Raw genomic sequence first — 18,706 nt, forward strand, 5'->3', positions numbered from 1 at the left:
AAAATAAACTGTACACTGTTTTCTTTGAACAGGTGCTTTTATTTTTTTAAAAATCAGAGCATTGTAACAGACAGACCGATAACTTGCAGAATCAGAACTATTCATCTCACAACACGGCCAAAAAATTGAAGAAGAGAGCAAATGAAGGCATTGAAGCATTAATCAGACAGAAAATCAATAATCATTAATAATGAGTGAGTATTAACAATATATGTACTGTACAGTGTCGTTTATTTTAGCAGGGTAGCTGACAAACAGCTGTATTATTCTGTACAACTTTCAGGTATTACTCAAATACATCACCAATTAAACAAAAAAACAGATTTTTTTTACTAATAGTTCAGCTACTTTTAACCTCGTCTGTATTTGATGCATCTCTATTATAAAGTGGATTAGCACGGACATTAATAATTTCAACACAAATAACTTAAGCACTAGACCATTGATCTATATATTTATTTATATATAATTCTCTTCTGTGTTACTGTTATTTTCCTCTTTGCAGAAGTTTATTGTCAGTGCTAATTGACTGTATTTTACAAATACATCAAAGCCAAAAAAAAGTCAAAATGCAGCACTATTCATTCACCTCAATGCTTTATTATTTATTTAGTTATTTTGGAATATAAAGGCCATTACACACTGAACATGATTCAAATCAACTAAATAAATATTAAACTATTTGTATAATTCCTTTTTTTTAGATTATGATCAAGAGGAATAAATCAGCTGTAAAATGAGGTTTTAATTCACAATTTTGAGGAGTTTTGTCTCTAAAAACAGAAACACTCCTTAAGTTTAAATCTTAATCCTTTCATCACCAACCTGTATAGTTTACTCTGTCTGAAAAGAGATTATCAGCACTAGAACTGTGCAATATTGTTGGAAAAAAGGTAATACTTTATTTGGATGGTCCATTATAACATTATAGATACCCAACTAACATTCAGCTTACATTCACCTGCATGTCTAATTAATACAACCTTACACCCAACCCTAAGCCAAATTTTAACCGTAACATTTTATGGCTAGGTTTAAGGTTAGATTTAATGTGTAGATGAAGGTTTGGGTAATGGCTGTTTTAGGGTTGATTCATGGTTAAAATGCATTGAATAGACATTCAGTTGAATGTTAGGTGAGCATCTATAAGGCATCTATCTTTAATGTACCATCCAAATAAAGTTGCAGTAATTAAATGTTTTTTTTTTTTTACAATATATTGTGATTTTAAAAATTGCAGGAATTTTTACCAGTCATTTCTTCGCAGGTTTTCATTAATTTTGCCACATTTTATTTACCAATTAATTAAATAAACAGGATAAAAATATTTTTTGTTAACTTTACTGTTTAGTAAATTATTTATTTAGCCAAACACAAAAAGCTTTTTTGGCCAAATAATTTCAGTTACTGAAATTAATGTTGGGTGTAAAACTAAACTACAATGTAGAAACAGAAAGACTGACTGTATCTTTATTTGTATTTAATGAGCATAACATAATTAAGCCTAAACAGTAAAGAGCATGTTGAATAGAGAGTTGTTGTAGCCAAAAGCTAATCTAGGACAATTAAAGGATTTTATCATTAATAATTCACACACACACATTCATGTTCAGTGTGTAAGGGCATTTAAAAAGTGATATACATATATACAGCTCTGGAAAAAAGTAAGAGACCACTTAAAAATTAAGTTTTTCCTTGATTTTACCAAATCAAAAACCTCTGCAATATATAATTTTTTGCACCAGGAGTAAAGCAGCGTAAAGTTATCCAAAAGCAGTGTGTAAGACTGGTGGAGAAGAACATGATGCCAAGATGCATGAAAAAACTGATTAAAAACTAGGGTTATTCCACCAAATATTGATTTCTGAACTCTTAAAACTTTATGAATATGAACTTGTTTTCTTTGCATTATTTGAGATCTGAAAGCTTTGCATAATTTATTTGGAATTTGGGAGAAATGTTGTCTGTAGTTTTTTACACCTATACATGCCTATAAATAGCAAAATCAGAGAAACTGATTCAGAAACTGAAGTGGTCTCTTAATTTTTTCCAGATATTCCAGATATATATGGATTAGCATAGATAAATCCAGTTAAATAACATCAGTGTAGGACAAGAGTGCAGTTCTACATCCCACAGTATAATTCACAACTCTTTAATCTTCATTAACGTTTCATAAGCAAGTGTAATAATTATAAACACACACAAACCAACCAGGGCTAAATCAGTGGCAGTGATTAGTCATAATATTTATAATCGTTCTTACTAGCTGTTCAGATTGTGGGCAGAAACGCCTGTGAGCTTTTCACACAAACACGTCCACTGTTGGCTAGCTAGCAGACAGATTGTCTAACATTGCTCTGAAGTTCTTTTAGTCGTTTATGCATATTATAATGTACCTGAGCATGACACAGAAATGCACTGTTATGGTAATAATGATGCAGAAAAAAAACAAATAACCAAAAACAAAATATACACAATACCCAGTTATATATATATATATATATATATATATATATATTTTTTTTTTTTAAGGCAAGTGATGACATGAACAGAGCCACATGCATGCGATGACACACCATTACACACACACAGCCATTATTATAACAGTAAAAATAATACGTAATAAGACAAAAAATTGCTATTTTATTTTATTTTCATTTTAATTACCAAAAAAAATATTCTAAGGTATTTTTGTATGCTCAGTGTGTTTTTACTGCTTTTACTGTAAAGTAAAAAGAGAAAAATAGTACTTAAAGTCTGATCCTCTCCAAATATCTCTACATGAATTGCACTATATGTCACACTCTACGTTTGTGGACACCCCTACCTTTTAATAAATGCTGCTTTCAGCTATATTAAGTACTTTATGCACTCATTGCTGACACAGATGTGCAAAAAAGGCACACCCACACAGCTTGTCTAGTCTCTGTAGAGAGGTACTGCCAATTATGCAGCTGCTGCACAATATATCGTTATAGCATCGATATCGCAATGTTCACATGTGCAATAGTTTAGTTTTTGTTTTGTGCATCTCAGTAACTACAGATATAGCAGATGGTGATTAAAATGAAAAATTCTTGGTGCATATTAACTCTAAGGAAAGCTATTCATTCAGCCCACTTTCTCTTTATATCGTACGAGTCAATAGTTGGCATTTTAATACTTGTTTTTTTTTTTTTTTTTTTTTACTCGATTTATCAGTTTTAAGGGAGATCTCTGGTGTAAAATGGACTTTTGGTGTAGTAAAACGTGATAAAAAAGTACTTACCTTTGTTGAATAGCACACCTCCGCTCTTCTGCAGCTTTCTGAAATATATTAATTTTATGCTTTTTGCCCAGCACTCTTTAAAACGAACACTTCGGGCATATTTTGCCTTGATCAATCGTTTTTGACATCGTTATCCAGCTTAAAGTAGCTCCACACCTCCTTGTTAGAATCTGAAGATCCCTGACATTTAAAACGAGGCATTAATAACTTTAAATTCAACACCTTCCTCAGTGTAAATAAATGCACTGGGCGTCTATGTATACATGTCTATGTCATTATCAGTACAGTGATGGCGGCGCTCTGAGCTGAAAGCTTAAATGTCAGGGCTCTCCGGATTGTAGCAAGGAGGTGTGGAGCTACTTTAAGCTGGATAACGGTGTAAAAAGTGATTTAATTGGCCATTTTAAAGAGTGCTGAGCAAAAAGCACGGAATTACTGGATCTCAGAAAGCTGTAGGAGAGCGGAGGTGTGTTATTCAACAAAGATAAGTACTTTTTATCATGTTTTATAACACCCGAAGTCCATTTTACACTGGAGTTCTCCTTTAAGCTGAATAAAAAAAATGCAACACAGTGATTTAGGCACAGAATTCAAAGCAACCGAGGTACTTGAGCGCATTAGCATTAAATAAAACAGGGCAAACAGGGTGCATGTGCTAAAATAATAAATCAGCAGATTCCATTAAGCTCATTCTGTGAAAGGAACTGAAATACATTTCTGTGGAAAACGAGTCCTAGATTACAGATAGAGCAGATAGCGATCAGGTAGAAAAAGGCTCGGCTACACCTTTAACCCTGTCAGACCCAAATTTACAGTCTTACAGTTTAATTCCCCTTTTTTCCTACATAGAAAATTAATAGTGAAGTGATCCAGACTGTGAAGGAACACATAAGGAATCATGTAGTAACTTAAAAACAGTGTTAAACAAACTAAAATACTCTGTGAAGAAGCTTTAAGATGCTCTTATCTGGGGAGCTGTTTGTTAACTTGCGGTTCATGAGGCTGGAAACTCTGATGAACTTATTCTGTACAACAGAGGAAACTCTTGCTCCGCTATCATTTTTTGTGTCGGTCCTGATGAGTGCCAGTTTCATCATTATTATGTTTTTATGGTCATTTTGCGACTGCACTTTTTCACTGTATACCTGTAACTCTACCTCTTCACTACTTTACAACTGATGCTCTCAAACTAACATTTAGAGGCAAGAAATTCAAGTAATTAATTTGTGATGAGTTCAGCACAGCTGTTAATGGCTGAAAGTCACTTTTTGTTTAATAAATAATTCCATATGTTATTCTTTTTCCATAGTTTGGATGACTTTATTATTAATCTAAAATGCAGAAAATTTAAAATAATGGAAAAACACTGAATTTAAACTGGTACTGTATGTCTGTGCAAAGAACGTTTAAAGAGCTATTACTTATTTTTTAAGACTGTAAGACGTTATTAAGGTGTGATGGGTTAGTGGGATATTGAGAGATTAGCAGTTAAAAAGCTTTCTTGTTCTTTTTAGAAACACAATGAGAGTTTAAAGAAATATGAAGCGAAATCAGAGATATTTTAAATCTCTACAAAGCAAACCAGTACAGTACAGTCATAATGTGTCTAAATAAGGATTTAAACAACTTTAATAATAATTATAATTATAACAACAACAATAATAACAATAATAATATGTTTGTAGCAGCAGCAGCAATTCATGACAACGCCAAAGTCTCTATTCACGTAAATGACTTAAATGTTCTTCTTTTACATTTAAATTAAATGAGAGATTTGTGATAAGCAGGATTTTATAAACAAAGACAAGGCATGCAATACTGAGAACGAGAGAAGTGAACGCCTGTGAAAACGAACGTGACAGGAATAAACAAACGAACGATTGAAGCATATTCAGACTCACTCCCACCAAATTCTTCATCTTTATCTGTTATTTAAAAGATGAAACCTAAACGAGTGATCAGACAGAAATAAGTGGGAGAGTATTAGCACCTGTTAATTCGCCATTCACCCGAACTTCCTTACAGATTGCATTAGTTTTAATTATAATAATTTAAATAAATCAAACACTCGCCTTCATCAGCTCTCAGTGACGCACTCAAACCACCAGCATCAATTCATCCTAATCCCTCCTTCTATAGATCACTGATTGATTTCATCAGATTCATCCTTCAGACACTGTGTGAGACATGGACAGGCAGGCAAACACACGTATAAACACACACACACGCGCACACAGCTATACAGAGCAGAGAGTCAGTGGCAGCGGTCGCTTGGAGTTACTGAGCTGCTCCCATAGTCGGAGGTTTGATTTTAAAGACGAAGATATGAAGGTGTGACGCGATCTGATTACACACACTCACGCAGTAGCGCACCAGGTCAAACAGCGACAGCACCTGTCAATCAAACCGATCATCACCATTAATTAACATATAATAAACACACAGTAAACAAACACAACTGTTACTCTGTGGATTAGGGCTGGGTGATAAGACTGTGTGTTTAGTCTGTAATAAATCTACGTACACATGAACGAATCTTGTGTAAATTACAGTGCATTTATGCGAAACTAGTAAGGAACACTGGTGTCACCATGATTCAGCAGGTCTCGCCGCTGAGTGGTGGTTTGCGGGTAACTTAAAAGTTAAGTAAAGTTAAGTAAAGCTAAGCTAAGTAAACAAAACGGTAATTCTTAAAAAAAAAACTTTAAAGTTAATCTAATGCTGGATGTTAATCTACACAGATATATCTCTTAAAAACAATTTATTTGGGTGAGTAAAGCACTTCAGTTTATTTACAGTAAGCCGTAGATTTCAGCTTACAGTCGGATATACTCACCTCTGAATGGTGAAAGAGCTAGCGCTTACCGCAGTTAGCAGCTAATGCTAATACTGCTCCAGTCTTGGTGCTGGAGAACTAAACTGAAACTCCTGTATAACTCTGTACTTCAGCGGAGCGGCTTTACTGCTCCTTGATACCTGACTGATAGAATTCATACATAAGGAGCACCAGATTATAAGGAGCTCTGATGATTTTGGGGAAAATTAAAGGATTTTAAGTGCGCAATATAGATCAAAAAGTACAGTCTGTGATTATACATAATAGGGTGTTGAATTTATTATTTTTTTTATTACGGATTTTCTTAAACAAATTTACCTTCATTTTAGTTTTTATTGTGAATTTTATAAAAAAAAAAAAAAAAGAAGAAGAAGAAGTTGCGCCGAGTGGTCCAGCGGTCAAAAGTGCTGCCACTATGAACAGGAGGTCGCAGACTGGAACCCCCGCTCATGCAGCTTTGCCATAAAGCTGCCGGCGCTCAGAGGGGACAAAATTGACCCTGCTCCCTCCGGGTGGGTAGATGGCGCTCTCTCCCCACATCACTCCTATGATGATGTCAACAGCACAGGGCATCTGTGAGCTGATGTATCAGAACCGAGTCGCTGCCTCTTCACCCTCCTGGTGTGTTGGGGCATCACTAGTGATAGGGGGAGTCCTAATGAGTGGGTTGGGTAATTGGCCGTGTAAATTGGGGAGAAAATGGGAAAAAGTTGACCTAGATTATCATATTTTTACCTTGTTTCCTATTATATTATTTTTATTTGTGCTATTTTCGTTCATGAATTATTTTAATTTTATTTTTCTCTCACTAATAAAATGTGATGTTTTTAATTTTAGAACCTAATTTTCCTTTTTCCTTCTTTTTTAATGTTTTACTCCGTCCAATAACTTTTCCAATCATTTATTTGATTATTTTTATATGTTTTTTTCAGTCCCTGTCTATTGTCAGTACTCGGCTACCCTGCAGATGAATGTTAATCTCAGCGTATTTTCCAAGTGATAAAATAAAAGTTCTTTGATTCATTGATATAATAATTACAGAAGTGAAGACTGGAGATGCTACTTTCACTTATATATATATTTATATCCATCTGTAGCAGTGAAGCACCAGCAGCAGATACAGTTCTGATATTGCATGGATTGTTACGGATGTAAAACGACTCAGAGACAAAAATAGAAGCATATGTTTGTAGAATATCACCCAGCCCTAATTTAGAAGGCAGACTTTAGATGAAAGTTGATCTTACCAGTGCGATCCAGAGCACCACGTACTCGTCAATAAAACTGTTGAAATACTGATTCAGAAACAGAAGCCCGGGGCCCAGAAACGCCACGTCATGAAGATGCATTTCACTTTTTGTCATGTGTGCAACCTGTGAGGAAAAGTCATATATTTATAAATCATATTATAAAATCATTCAAGAACTAGTTTTGCTCAAACTTTCCATTCCACCTTAATTGGTTTAGAAGCCTGAGGCACCAGAATGGAACTGCTGCACCAGTTAAGGTGGAATGGAAAGTTTGAGCTCCTCAAATTAAACATTTGTTGAGGCAAATGTGATTTATGCATACAGTTAGCATCATGCTAATCAGTGTGTCATGCTACTCACCACTAATTTGTTGGTTATTTTTGCAGAAACGAAGCCAAACGCCAGAATATAAAGACAGGGGTGTTTTTCAAACAGCTGGATAGCAGATTTCTTATAAATCATCATAGCGAGCACTATAACAGAGCCTATGTGCAGGACTGGAGATAACACACTTGTTCCCTGAAAGACATAAAAACAATATTCCTATGTAATTATCCATTATAGCATCAAAAAAAAGCCTGCAGATCTAAATTACCACTTTTGGGACCATTTAGTGGCTTGTGGTTATAAGCAGTTTATGTTGAGTCTGGTATAAAGTCTGTTTACAAATAAAGTCCCGTCTTTGAACAAGAGAGACAATCAGCTTTTCTATTAATGCTGTGAGAGGAGAAGGGGCCCATAGAAAATAAATAACTGTAGTTGGTGCCACATCAGTCAACTGTGGAGCTTCAAAAGTGTCAACGGTAAGCAGGTAACCTGTTCTTCTTAGTAGGGGTGAAGAAACACTAATATCACGAGACGAGACAAGACGAGACACGATACTGGGTTCACGAGACGAGACGAAATTTTAAAATAAAATTTTAAAGAAAATGTCAAAAATGAAAAATGGCTTGAAAACTAGAGGTTTATTTGACAAAATCATATAACGCAAACTTAACAGACTGGCTTCTCTCACACATTGATTCTATAAGAAAATAGAAATAGAAATAAGAATAAAAAATAAAAATAAACTTTTCTAGGTCTAACAACAAGTGCAAACCATAAGTGCAAACCATAACCAGTCATATTAAGACTCTGGTTTGTGTTTTTTCTCCTAATTCTCTTGTAATTTAACTATGCAGAACCATAACCAGTCATATTAAGACTCTGGTTTGTGTTTTTTCTCCTAATTCTCTTGTAATTTAACTATGCAGAACCATAACCAGTCATATTAAGACTCTGGTTTGTGTTTTTTTCTCCTAATTCTCTTGTAATTTAACTATGCAGAACCATAACCAGTTATATTAAGACTATGCTTGAAGTGCAAACAGAGACAGAACATGTTTTTAAATACAGAACAGAGCTAAGGGATTAGTACACAGTGAACTGTTCTTAGGGAAGGAACTCACCGCTATTGTGGATCCATTTTTGCCCACCCCTCCTGTAAAAATGACTCTGAAGTAACCTGTACAGGAGACCACCGCGCCTACGAACGTGCAGAGAGCTGGAACTATTTTCATCTGGATGTTTAACACAGGGATCTGTCAGAGAGGAGAGTTTCAGATTCTACAGAATTTCATCAGACACAGAAACAATAATAATCCACTCGAAAGGTACAAACATTAGTGTGAAGATGCAAAATCACAAAATTCTAAATAATTTGTAAAAAATCAGCACAAACTTCAAAAAGCAAACTTTGATTAAATTAGTAACTGTTAATCACAATTTATTAGTTAATAGGAATTGACAATGTTTCCATGCATGATTACAATTATTTAATTATTTATGCAACTAATATTTAGATCATAAAGAAGTAAATTAAAGGACCCCTCCATCTAGGTATGTTATGATCATTAAATTATGACTTTCCATCAACATAAATCAGTTCTGGAAACTGACAAATTTGTTTCCAACTGGAACCAAAAAATAGTGGATTCTTTAGCTCAAACTGAGAGCCGTTGTGTGCAACAACTTCTTCTGTTGAGGACGTATTCTGTGACGTACCCTTGGGTCCACTAAAACTGGTGGAAGCCTGAATGAAACCAATTCCAGAAAGAGTTCTTTTGGTCAAAAATGACTGTGTGTGGAGCTGTGATTAGCTTGAGAACGTAGTTATTAGCATGATTGGTAAATCACCTGCTATAAACATCTAAATCACAAACGCAAAGATGATAACACTCACTCTCGTGTGAAGACCAATTATGTTACATTAAATTATATATCAGTAATTACTAATTATTTCATGACTAAATAGAAAACATTCAATGCTGAATTTCTAATTATTACAAGACTTTTATTACCGTATTTTTCGCACTATAAGGTGCACTTAAAATCCTTTATTTCCCAAAAATCATCAGTGCTCCTTATAATCCGGTGCTCCTTATGTATGAAATTTATCAGTCAGGTATTAAGGAACAGTAAAGCCACTCCACTGAAGTACAGAGTTATACAGGAGTATCAGTGAAGTTTCTCCAGCACCAAGGCTGGAGCAGTATTAGCATTAGCCGTTAACATGCTGCTTACACGTGAGTATATCTGTGGACTGTAGTCTGCGTGTTTACCGTGTTAAAACAAGCTAAGTGGGACGAACTGCTAGCTGATAGCGCCCTGGCTTACCAGAACACTTCGGGTTCCTCTGTGTACCGGTTAGCCGCTAATGCTGCTGCACCCAGCCTTAGTGGAAATCTGGAAATCTAAGCTTACTGTAAATAAGTGGACCACCACCACCACCCTGCATAGAGACCTCCAGAATTAGAAGTAAAACATGGCGATACCCCGGTTCCTTACTAGTGTCACCTCTTATTCCAGTGCGCCTTATGTATGACCATAGACCAGAAAATAGTCATTTATTTATAATGTGCCTTATAGTGCAAAAAATGTAGGTAAAAGAATAGGTTTTAAATTTTATAGAAATGTTTTATTCACTGATTGAGTAAATCTCTGCATGTAAACACAGCCGCTGTAGTGGTTTTATAAATCAGTGGTGAATCTCTGAATTACCAGAGCCTGCCAGAAAGCGGATCCGCCCACAGCAGCCAGCAAATACATGATAATAATGAAGATCTGCACTTCAGTCACATCAATGCTGAGAGAGGAGAGAGAGCAGGTTAGTTACAGCCGTAAATCACACTGTCCTACAGGCCATCTCCACCACGGCACAGCCAGGAGCCAATCAGGAACCAGCACAATACACACACACACACTTTAGTTTACAGAGGGAGATGCTAGGCTAACAATGCTAACACACAAGTTTAAAACTATTTAAAAACGCAGCTTTCAGAAGCAAATTTACTGAGATTAAGATTTTGGGTGTTAAGTTTTTATTTTGAGATTTTATTATAATTTTATTACAATTTTTCTTTCTTTTTTATCTCCAATTTACATGGCCAATTACCAAACACCAGCAGGGTGAAGACTACCCACACCTCCGACACATGTAAAGTCAGACTGCTCGTTTTTTTCGAAGTTTGCAGAGTAGCATCACAGTGCTAACGCTTGGAGGAAAGCACAGTGACTCGTTCTGATACATCAGCTCACAGACGCAGCCTTGTGCTGATCCACATCACCCTAGGAGTGATGAGGGGAAAGAGCGCCATCTACTGTACTGTACCCACCCAGAGAGAGCAAGGACAACTTTCTGTGCTCTCTCAGGGCTCTGACAGCTGATTAACAGAATTCTCTTTATCATAGTGCACACAGCAGCACTTAGCCCGTAGAGCCCCTATTTAGAGATTTTATAGAGATTTAAGTTTATTTAACATTTTATCTGATGTTGAGGAAAGAAAAAACAACAAAATCAAAACGTACCTCTTTCTGAATACATAATAATTAATAATTATTTTAAAATATATATTTAATCAATGTAATATTTGACCAGATCACCCAGGCATGCACGATTGCAGTTCTGTCAGGTCACTGATTGAACATCTTCAAAAACGATCAGTTATTCATGCAGTGCAGGAAATCAGCAAGCTGGCTGATGATGTTAGTGCAGCCGTGATTGGCTGCTTGGTGCTCGGTTTTACCGTCAGGTTCCAAAACCTGGGCCCGACACTAGCGGTGAAGGTGTGCAGCAGGGCCAGGCTGAGCTGCACCTCAGTGATGTCAAGTCTGTACATTGCAGGATAGAGATACCATCAAAACAGCGCCCCCTGTGGCCACTTGCTGTTCGTACAGGTGCATTAAATGTCCAAAAGGACGTAAATACCTTCTCCAGTGTTTCTCCAGAAATCAAGGGTATTCATATAGACTTCAGCAGAATAGCCCCTCCCATTCAGCCTACAGCACTTTAGCCCCACCCATTTTATTATCTACAGCAGTGTAGCCCCGCCCATTCAGCCTACAGCTGTTTAGCCCCTCCCATTTAGTCTGTCAATGTATGATTTTAATCAATGTCTAATACAGTGCAGTAATACTGGTGTACTTTATGATGTACAGAGTTTTCTTTGTTTTTATGATTTTTACATTGTAAATTGAATATTAAAGACTATATTAAAGCTATACAGGAACACATGCTTACAAAATAGATTCCATACAGTACTGTGCAAATGTTTTAGGCACCTGGGGGAATTTCAGTAAAGAAAAAGCGTCTTATCTGTGAAGTAAGTGTTTATTATCTCAGTAAAACACATTACAGCATTACAATAAATACAAACAACAATTTTACAAAAAGCAAAGTTTTTCCTTTAAATATCTCCTAATCTCTCATTGCTCATCTAATATAGTTTAATAGAGTTTAATTTCTAGTTCTCATCATATCAAAACCTGGTTTGGTAAATTACTGGTAAATGTGGTGAGCTGCTGATGGAACTGAACATAATATACACATGCTGGCTGAGGAGCATCCAGGAGAAATCTGAAACTACACTACACTGTTCTTCAGCTCGGCTCACAGGAGATAACATACTTATAGTTAGAAATGAGAATTCCTTGTTACGTTTTACTGTATTTATGTTTATTTGCATCTGTTTAAAATCATATATGTTGTTTTTTCCAGTAAAAACACTGATATTGCTGAGATAAATGGATTAGTGGAATTTGCTTTGGTGCCCTTAAACGTTTGCACAGTACTATATGTGCCCCTTAATTATTTTTATGTCCTTAATATTAATCTACAATGTAGGAAATAAAGAAAGAAAGAAAAACATTGACTGAGCAGTTTTGACCTGACCTGCACTGATTGGTAATGGTGTTCTAGAACAGCAAAGAAAGCACATATGAGTAACAGCATCTGCTAAATACCGTGAATGTAAATAAGGGGTTAGCGCACTCAGCTGGGCACTCAGAGAGACACTTACATGCCGAAGCGCAGAGTGCCGGAGACGTACGTCTGCCAGTGCGCGCAGTAGAACATAAACATGCCCGCAAAGCAGCAGAAAAACATCCAGTCTGGATTTGTCCCCAACTGAACCGCAATACTGGTGCCCAGAACCACAAACACTGCAGAGAGGAAGAGACAGCGAGAGTGTGTTTAATGTTACCTGTGCTGGAGGTACTGTATGTGTATATATGTGTGTGTGTGTGTGTGTGTGTGTGTGTTAGAAATGTGATGCATTACGTGGTTGTTACTGGCTCACCTGTGGAAAGCGAATCACAGCCGTGGTCAAACAGCTCCCCCAGTGGTGAGCTGCTGTTAGTGCGCCTCGCCTGCTTCCCGTCTATGGCGTCCAGAGACTGATACACAAACAGACCCACTGCACACATCAGGTACGCCCACAGCGGTGCCTAAACACACAACACACACACACTGCATTATACACACACTGCATTATATATAATAGTTCTCTGTACAGAGAGAATCAGTAGGATTCAATCTGTAGAGAATGAATCTGAGTGAATCAGTAGTGCTCCATCTGTACAGAATGAATCAGAATGAATCAGTAGTGCTCCATCTGTAAAGAATGAATCATTAGCACTCAATTTGTAAAAAAGGAATCACAATGAATCAGTAGCACTTAAAATCAATATAGAATGAATCGGAATGAATCAGTAGTGCTCCATTTGTACAGAATGAATCAATAGTGCTCCACCTGTACATATTGAAACAGAATGAATCAATAGCAGTCATTCTGTAAAAAAAGTTCTCTGTACATAATGAATCAGTAGCACTCAATCTGTAAAGAATGAATCAGAATAAATCAGTAGTGCTCCATCTGTAAATAATGAATCAGTAGCGCTCAATTCGTAAAAAAGGAATCAAAATGAATCACTTAATCAGCATAGAATGAATCGGAATGAATCAGTAGTGCTCCGTCTGTACAAAATGAATCAGAATGAATCAGTAGTGCTCCATATGTACAGAATGAATCAGTAGTGCTCCATCTGCACAAAATGAATCAGAATGAATCAGTAGTGCTCCATCTGTACAAAAGGAATCAGTAGTGCCCCACTTGTACATATTGAAACAGAATGAATCAATAGCAGTCATTTTGTAAAAAAAAATGAATCAGAATGAATCAGTAGTGTTCCATCTGTACAGCATGAATCAGAATAAATCGGTAAAGCTGAGTCAGTAAAAGAATGAATCAGTTGGGTTCAGTTAGTAACTGAATGGATCAGTAAAACTCAGGGACTGAATGAATCAGGTGTGTACCTGTTCGGTGGCAGTGGGGCAGTAGTAAACCAGCACCAGCGTGGTAAAGATGTTGGTTGCCAGGCCGACGACGGTGATGAGGTTGGGAGCGAGCCAGGGGGGCATGCGGCACACCAGCCATTCCCAGTAGCGCTGCATGATGGGCTCCAGCAGGGATCTGCCGCTGCTGCTGTAGCGGTGCTCCTCCAGTCGCTTCAGCTGGTGCCGGGACAGCACCGGGGCAGGCAGCTCGATGAGCCGCCGCAGGACCGCGGGAGACAGCCAGCAGGACGAATCCATGCCCTGCTCACCCCGAACCCCCCGCCGGCCCTTCACCCCCGCCTGCCCGCTCATGACCCCCCCCGACGCACCCCGACCTGCCTCCGACAGCCGCTCACCCACACTGCGGCCGTGCTACACCTACAAACACACACAGGCTAATGTTATTAACATTAAATGCACTGATTAACTGAAAACTTATATCTGTTTCTGATTGGCTGTGCTGCCAGCTTACCTGTTCTCCCAGTTCTGAGGTGCACACCTGGGCCTCCTCCCCACACACTCTCCTAGCTGGAAACAAGAGAGAATAAAGCCTTTTATTTTATTTTATAAAGAATCAACAGCATCAGCAACAGTGGCGTATTGACTGAAAGACGCATTAGCTGGATTGTTTGTGTGTGTATTAATTTTTTCTAATGAACATCATTCATTCAGAATGTAATCTATCTCTCTCAAAACAGTGTTGAATCTCATTATTGTGTGTGCGATTACATTGTTCTGTAGTTTAGATGGCTTCTCCTTAGTCTAATCAATGTAGCTTATCAGTCAGTAGTACTGTACTGTGACACAGAAAGTATCAGTAGTGTGGCTTAGTGATCAGTAGTGTGATTAAGCTGTCAGTAGTATAGTATGCCAAAGAAAGGGTCAGTAGTTTGAATTTGGTATCAGTAATTGTGGCTTTGTGATTAGTGTGATTAAGCTGTCAGTAGTATAGTATGCCAAAGAAAGGGTCAGTAGTGTGGAATAATCATCAGTAGTGTAGCTTAGCTGTCAGTAGTGTATAATTCCTAAGAAAGAGTCAGTAGTGTGGCTTAGTGATCAAGTTGTGTGATTTAGCTGTCAGAGGTGTAGTATTCCAAGAAATGATCAGTATTATTGGAATAATGGTAAGTAGTGGTGTGGCTTAGCAGTCAGTAGTGTACGGTGACACAGAAAGAGTCAGTAATGTGGCTTAGGTGTCAGTTGTCTAGTGTGGCAAAAAGAAACAGTAGAGGGGCTTGGTGGTCAAGTAGTGTGATTCAGCTGTCAGTAGTGTAGTATTACACAGAATGAATACATTGTCAATAGTGGTGTGACACTAGAAGGGTGAGTAGTGTGGAATACTTTGTCAGTAGTGTGGAAAACCTTGTCAGTAGTGGTGTGACACAGGAAGAAGGGTCAGTAGTGTGGAATACCTTGTCAGTAGTGGTGTGACACAGGAAGAAGGGTCAGTAGTGTGGAATACCTTATCAGTAGTGGTGTGGAATACCTTGTCAATAGTGGTGTGACACTAGAAGGGTGAGTAGTGTGGAATACTTTGTCAGTAGTGTGGAAAACCTTGTCAGTAGTGGTGTGACACAGGAAGAAGGGTCAGTAGTGTGGAATACCTTATCAGTAGTGTGGAAAACCTTGTCAGTAGTGGTGTGACACAGGAAGAAGGGTCAGTAGTAGTGTGACACAGGAAGAAGGGTCAGTAGTGTGGAATACCTTATCAATAGTGTGGAATACCTTGTCAGTAGTGGTGTGACACAGGAAGAAGGGTCAGTAGTGTGGAATACCTTATCAGTAGTGTGGAATACCTTGACAGTAGTGGTGTGACACAGGAAGAAGGGTCAGTAGTGTGGAATAGCTTGTCAGTACTGTGGAATACCTTGTCAGTAGTGGTGTGACACAGGATGAAGGGTCAGTAGTGTGGAATACCTTGTCAGTAGTGGTGTGACACAGGATGAAGGGTCAGTAGTCTGGAATACCTTGTCAGTAGTGGAGTGACACAGGAAGAGGGGTCAGTACTGTGGAATATATTGTCAGTAGTGTTGAAAAACCTTGTCAGTAGTGGAGTGATAAAGGAAGGGTCAGTAGTTGTGTGACACAGGAAGAAGGGTCAGTAGTTGTGATACAGGAAGAAGGGTCAGTAGTGTTGAATACCTTTGTCAGCAGCAGTCTGACATATTAAGGTTCAGTAGCGGTGTGACACAGAAAGAAGGGTCAGTAGTGGTGTGGAATAGCTTGTCAGTAGTGGTGTGACAGAAAGAGGGGTCAGTAGTGTGGAATACATTGTCAGTAGTGGTGTGACACAGGAAGAAGTGTCAGTAGTGGTTTGGAATAGCTTGTCAGTAATGGTGTGACACAGGAAGAAGGGTCAGTAGTGATGTGGAATAGCTTGTCAGTAATGGTGTGACAGAAAGAAGGGTCAGTAGTGGTGTGGAATAGCTTGTCAGTAGTGGTGTGACACTAGAAGTGTCAGTAGTGTGGATTACCTTGTCAGTAGTGTGGAAAACCTTTTCTTGTCAGTAGTGTGGAAAACCTTTTTAGTAGTGGTGTGACACAGGAAGAAAGGTCAGTAGTGTAGCTCAGTGGTCAACAGGTCAGTAGTAGGTAGACACAGCGTGAGGTAAGAAGGGTCAGTAGTGTCGGTAGCTACAGCAGCCGGATCGGACCGCAGAGCCTGGAGCAGAACCCTGCACAGCGGGAACTCGGGGTTCTGCTGGGCTCGCTCACCAGGAACTGTGCTAAAGGCTAAACTAGCTCCAGCCGCGCTCTGGGTCCTAACGCTTCCGCCGCTCCCCGCAGTAAACAGCTGTTTACCGGGTTGTTTACTTGTTTACTGTGTGTGTGTATGTATTTGTAAATTTCTGGGGTCACTGACCTGCTGTAGACGCAGCGCTGGTTCCGGTTGCGGAGCTACACACACTCAGGTGCTGTTGGACCCACAGCTGGGTAAAGCTCAGAACCCCCTAAACACACTGATCTTTGGGTCAGTACCACACACACACACACACTCTCTCACACACACACTCACGCGCACACACACTCGGTACGTAAAACTCGCCGGTCGTTGCGTCGCAGTTCAGCCTCAAAAGCTTCTAGGACGTCAAAGCGGCGCTGCGCTGCGCAGACTGCCACCCGGCAGGGGAGGAGCGAGCTCTAGTCAGGGCAGAGGTACACTGCGCATGCGCACTGCTCTTCACAACATTAGCTATATATATACATATCTATATATATCTTTAATACATAAATATATTTACTTAACCGTTTATTTATAATAATGAGAAATTATATGAAACTAATTTGTTACCACATTATTTTTTTTTTCCTTTTTCATGTCAAATATTTTATAGCTACATTTTCCTCCACTTTATTATGTGAAATCTGTCGTTACTTTTGTTCAAGTCTGTACATAAATATGTACACGTACTCTGCTGCCTGGAAATAGGAGAGAATAAAGCATTTTATTATATTATATTATATTATATTATATTATATTATATTATATTTGTATTTTTGAATATGGAAATATACAAAACCAGACAGAGAGCATAAATGTAAATACAAATAAACCCTCCCAAAAACAATGACTTTTCAATTAATCAAAATAAATAAATACAACAGTCTAGCGTGGTGGTTTGGAAATGAGGTGTGTTCAGGTACATTTTTGGGTAAAAAGCCTAGGTGGTTTACCCATTCACAAAATACTACTACTACTTTCAGTTTCAAAGAAACAATCTTAACAGAGAAATCTGGTGTGAAACGAACTTTTGTTTAAATGAACAGCCAATGAAAACCCAAAAATCAGTGTCTCAGAAACTTAGAATATTATATAAGACGAATTGTTACTTTTGGAAGTGTGGGCAGTGTGCCAAGTCCTGCTGGAAAATGAAATCTGAATCTCCAATATAAAAGTTGTCAGTAGCAGAGAGAAGCATGAAGTGCTGTAAGATTTTTGTGGGAAAACACTGCACTGATTTTTTGGACTTGATAATAAAACACAGTGGATCAACACCAGCAGATGACAGACATGACTCTTTATCCAAACCATCACTGATTGGTGGAAACTTCACACTAGACCTCGAGCAGTTTGGACTGTATGTCTCTCCACTCTTCCTCCAGACTCTGCTGCCTTTATTTCCTTTAAATGAAATGTAAAATTTACTGATAATCAGTGATGGTTTGGAGAGACATGTCTGTCATCTGCTGGTGTTGATCCACTGTGTTTTATTATCAAGTCTAAAGTCAGTGCAGTTTTGTTTTCCCACAAAATCTTACAGCACTTCATGCTTCCCTCTGCTGAAAACAACTTTTATGGAGATGCAGATTTCATTTTCCAGCAGGACTTGGCACACTGCCCACACTGCCAAAAGTACCAATTGGTCTTATATGAGTTTCACATTTTGAACTGAATTACTGAAACAAAGTAACTTTTTTAATGACATTCTATTTTGTATGATGCTGCACTAGTATTTACTGTTTACAGGACTCGAGGTTAGAGTCGGTGCTGCGGATGTGTGTCAGTAGCTGAGGGCAGTAACTAATGCTAATAATAATGGGAACAGTGGGTGTATTGTGAAAGTGTGTGTATGTGTGTGTGTGTGATTACCAAACGAGTCCTGCAGCACCGTTACTTGCGGTTTTGTGTTTCTCTTATGTGTGTGTGTGTGTGTGTGTGTGTGTGTAGGGTGGGCGGGGCTTTTCCGCATTTAGCC

At 38.1% G+C, this 18,706-nt stretch overlaps 1 protein-coding gene across 2 annotated transcripts; it reads right to left on the reverse strand.

Moving 5' to 3' along the window:
• Positions 1 to 18: 18 nt before the first annotated feature.
• cept1b (choline/ethanolamine phosphotransferase 1b) lies at positions 19 to 17,103 on the reverse strand. 2 transcript variants are annotated; one of them, XM_007256725.4, is made up of 10 exons: positions 16,873 to 17,103; positions 14,482 to 14,537; positions 13,989 to 14,387; positions 12,973 to 13,120; positions 12,694 to 12,835; positions 11,422 to 11,506; positions 8,806 to 8,937; positions 7,718 to 7,876; positions 7,355 to 7,480; positions 19 to 5,665 (listed from the first exon to the last, which is right to left on the reverse strand). In XM_007256725.4, the coding sequence occupies exons 3-10, from the start codon at positions 14,319 to 14,321 to the stop codon at positions 5,549 to 5,551; spliced, it is 1,242 nt and encodes a 413-aa protein (XP_007256787.1). In that variant the 5' UTR covers positions 14,322 to 14,387; positions 14,482 to 14,537; positions 16,873 to 17,103; the 3' UTR covers positions 19 to 5,548. The 2 variants fall into 2 exon arrangements, with proteins under 2 accessions (XP_007256787.1, XP_007256786.1); XM_007256724.4 differs by lacking the exon at positions 11,422 to 11,506 and adding an exon at positions 10,397 to 10,481 and having other exon boundaries at positions 16,873 to 17,101.
• Positions 17,104 to 18,706: the final 1,603 nt, after the last annotated feature.

The sequence above is a fragment of the Astyanax mexicanus genome, chromosome 24 (genome assembly GCF_023375975.1).
Source record: "Astyanax mexicanus isolate ESR-SI-001 chromosome 24, AstMex3_surface, whole genome shotgun sequence".
In the NCBI taxonomy this organism is placed as follows: domain Eukaryota; kingdom Metazoa; phylum Chordata; class Actinopteri; order Characiformes; family Acestrorhamphidae; genus Astyanax; species Astyanax mexicanus.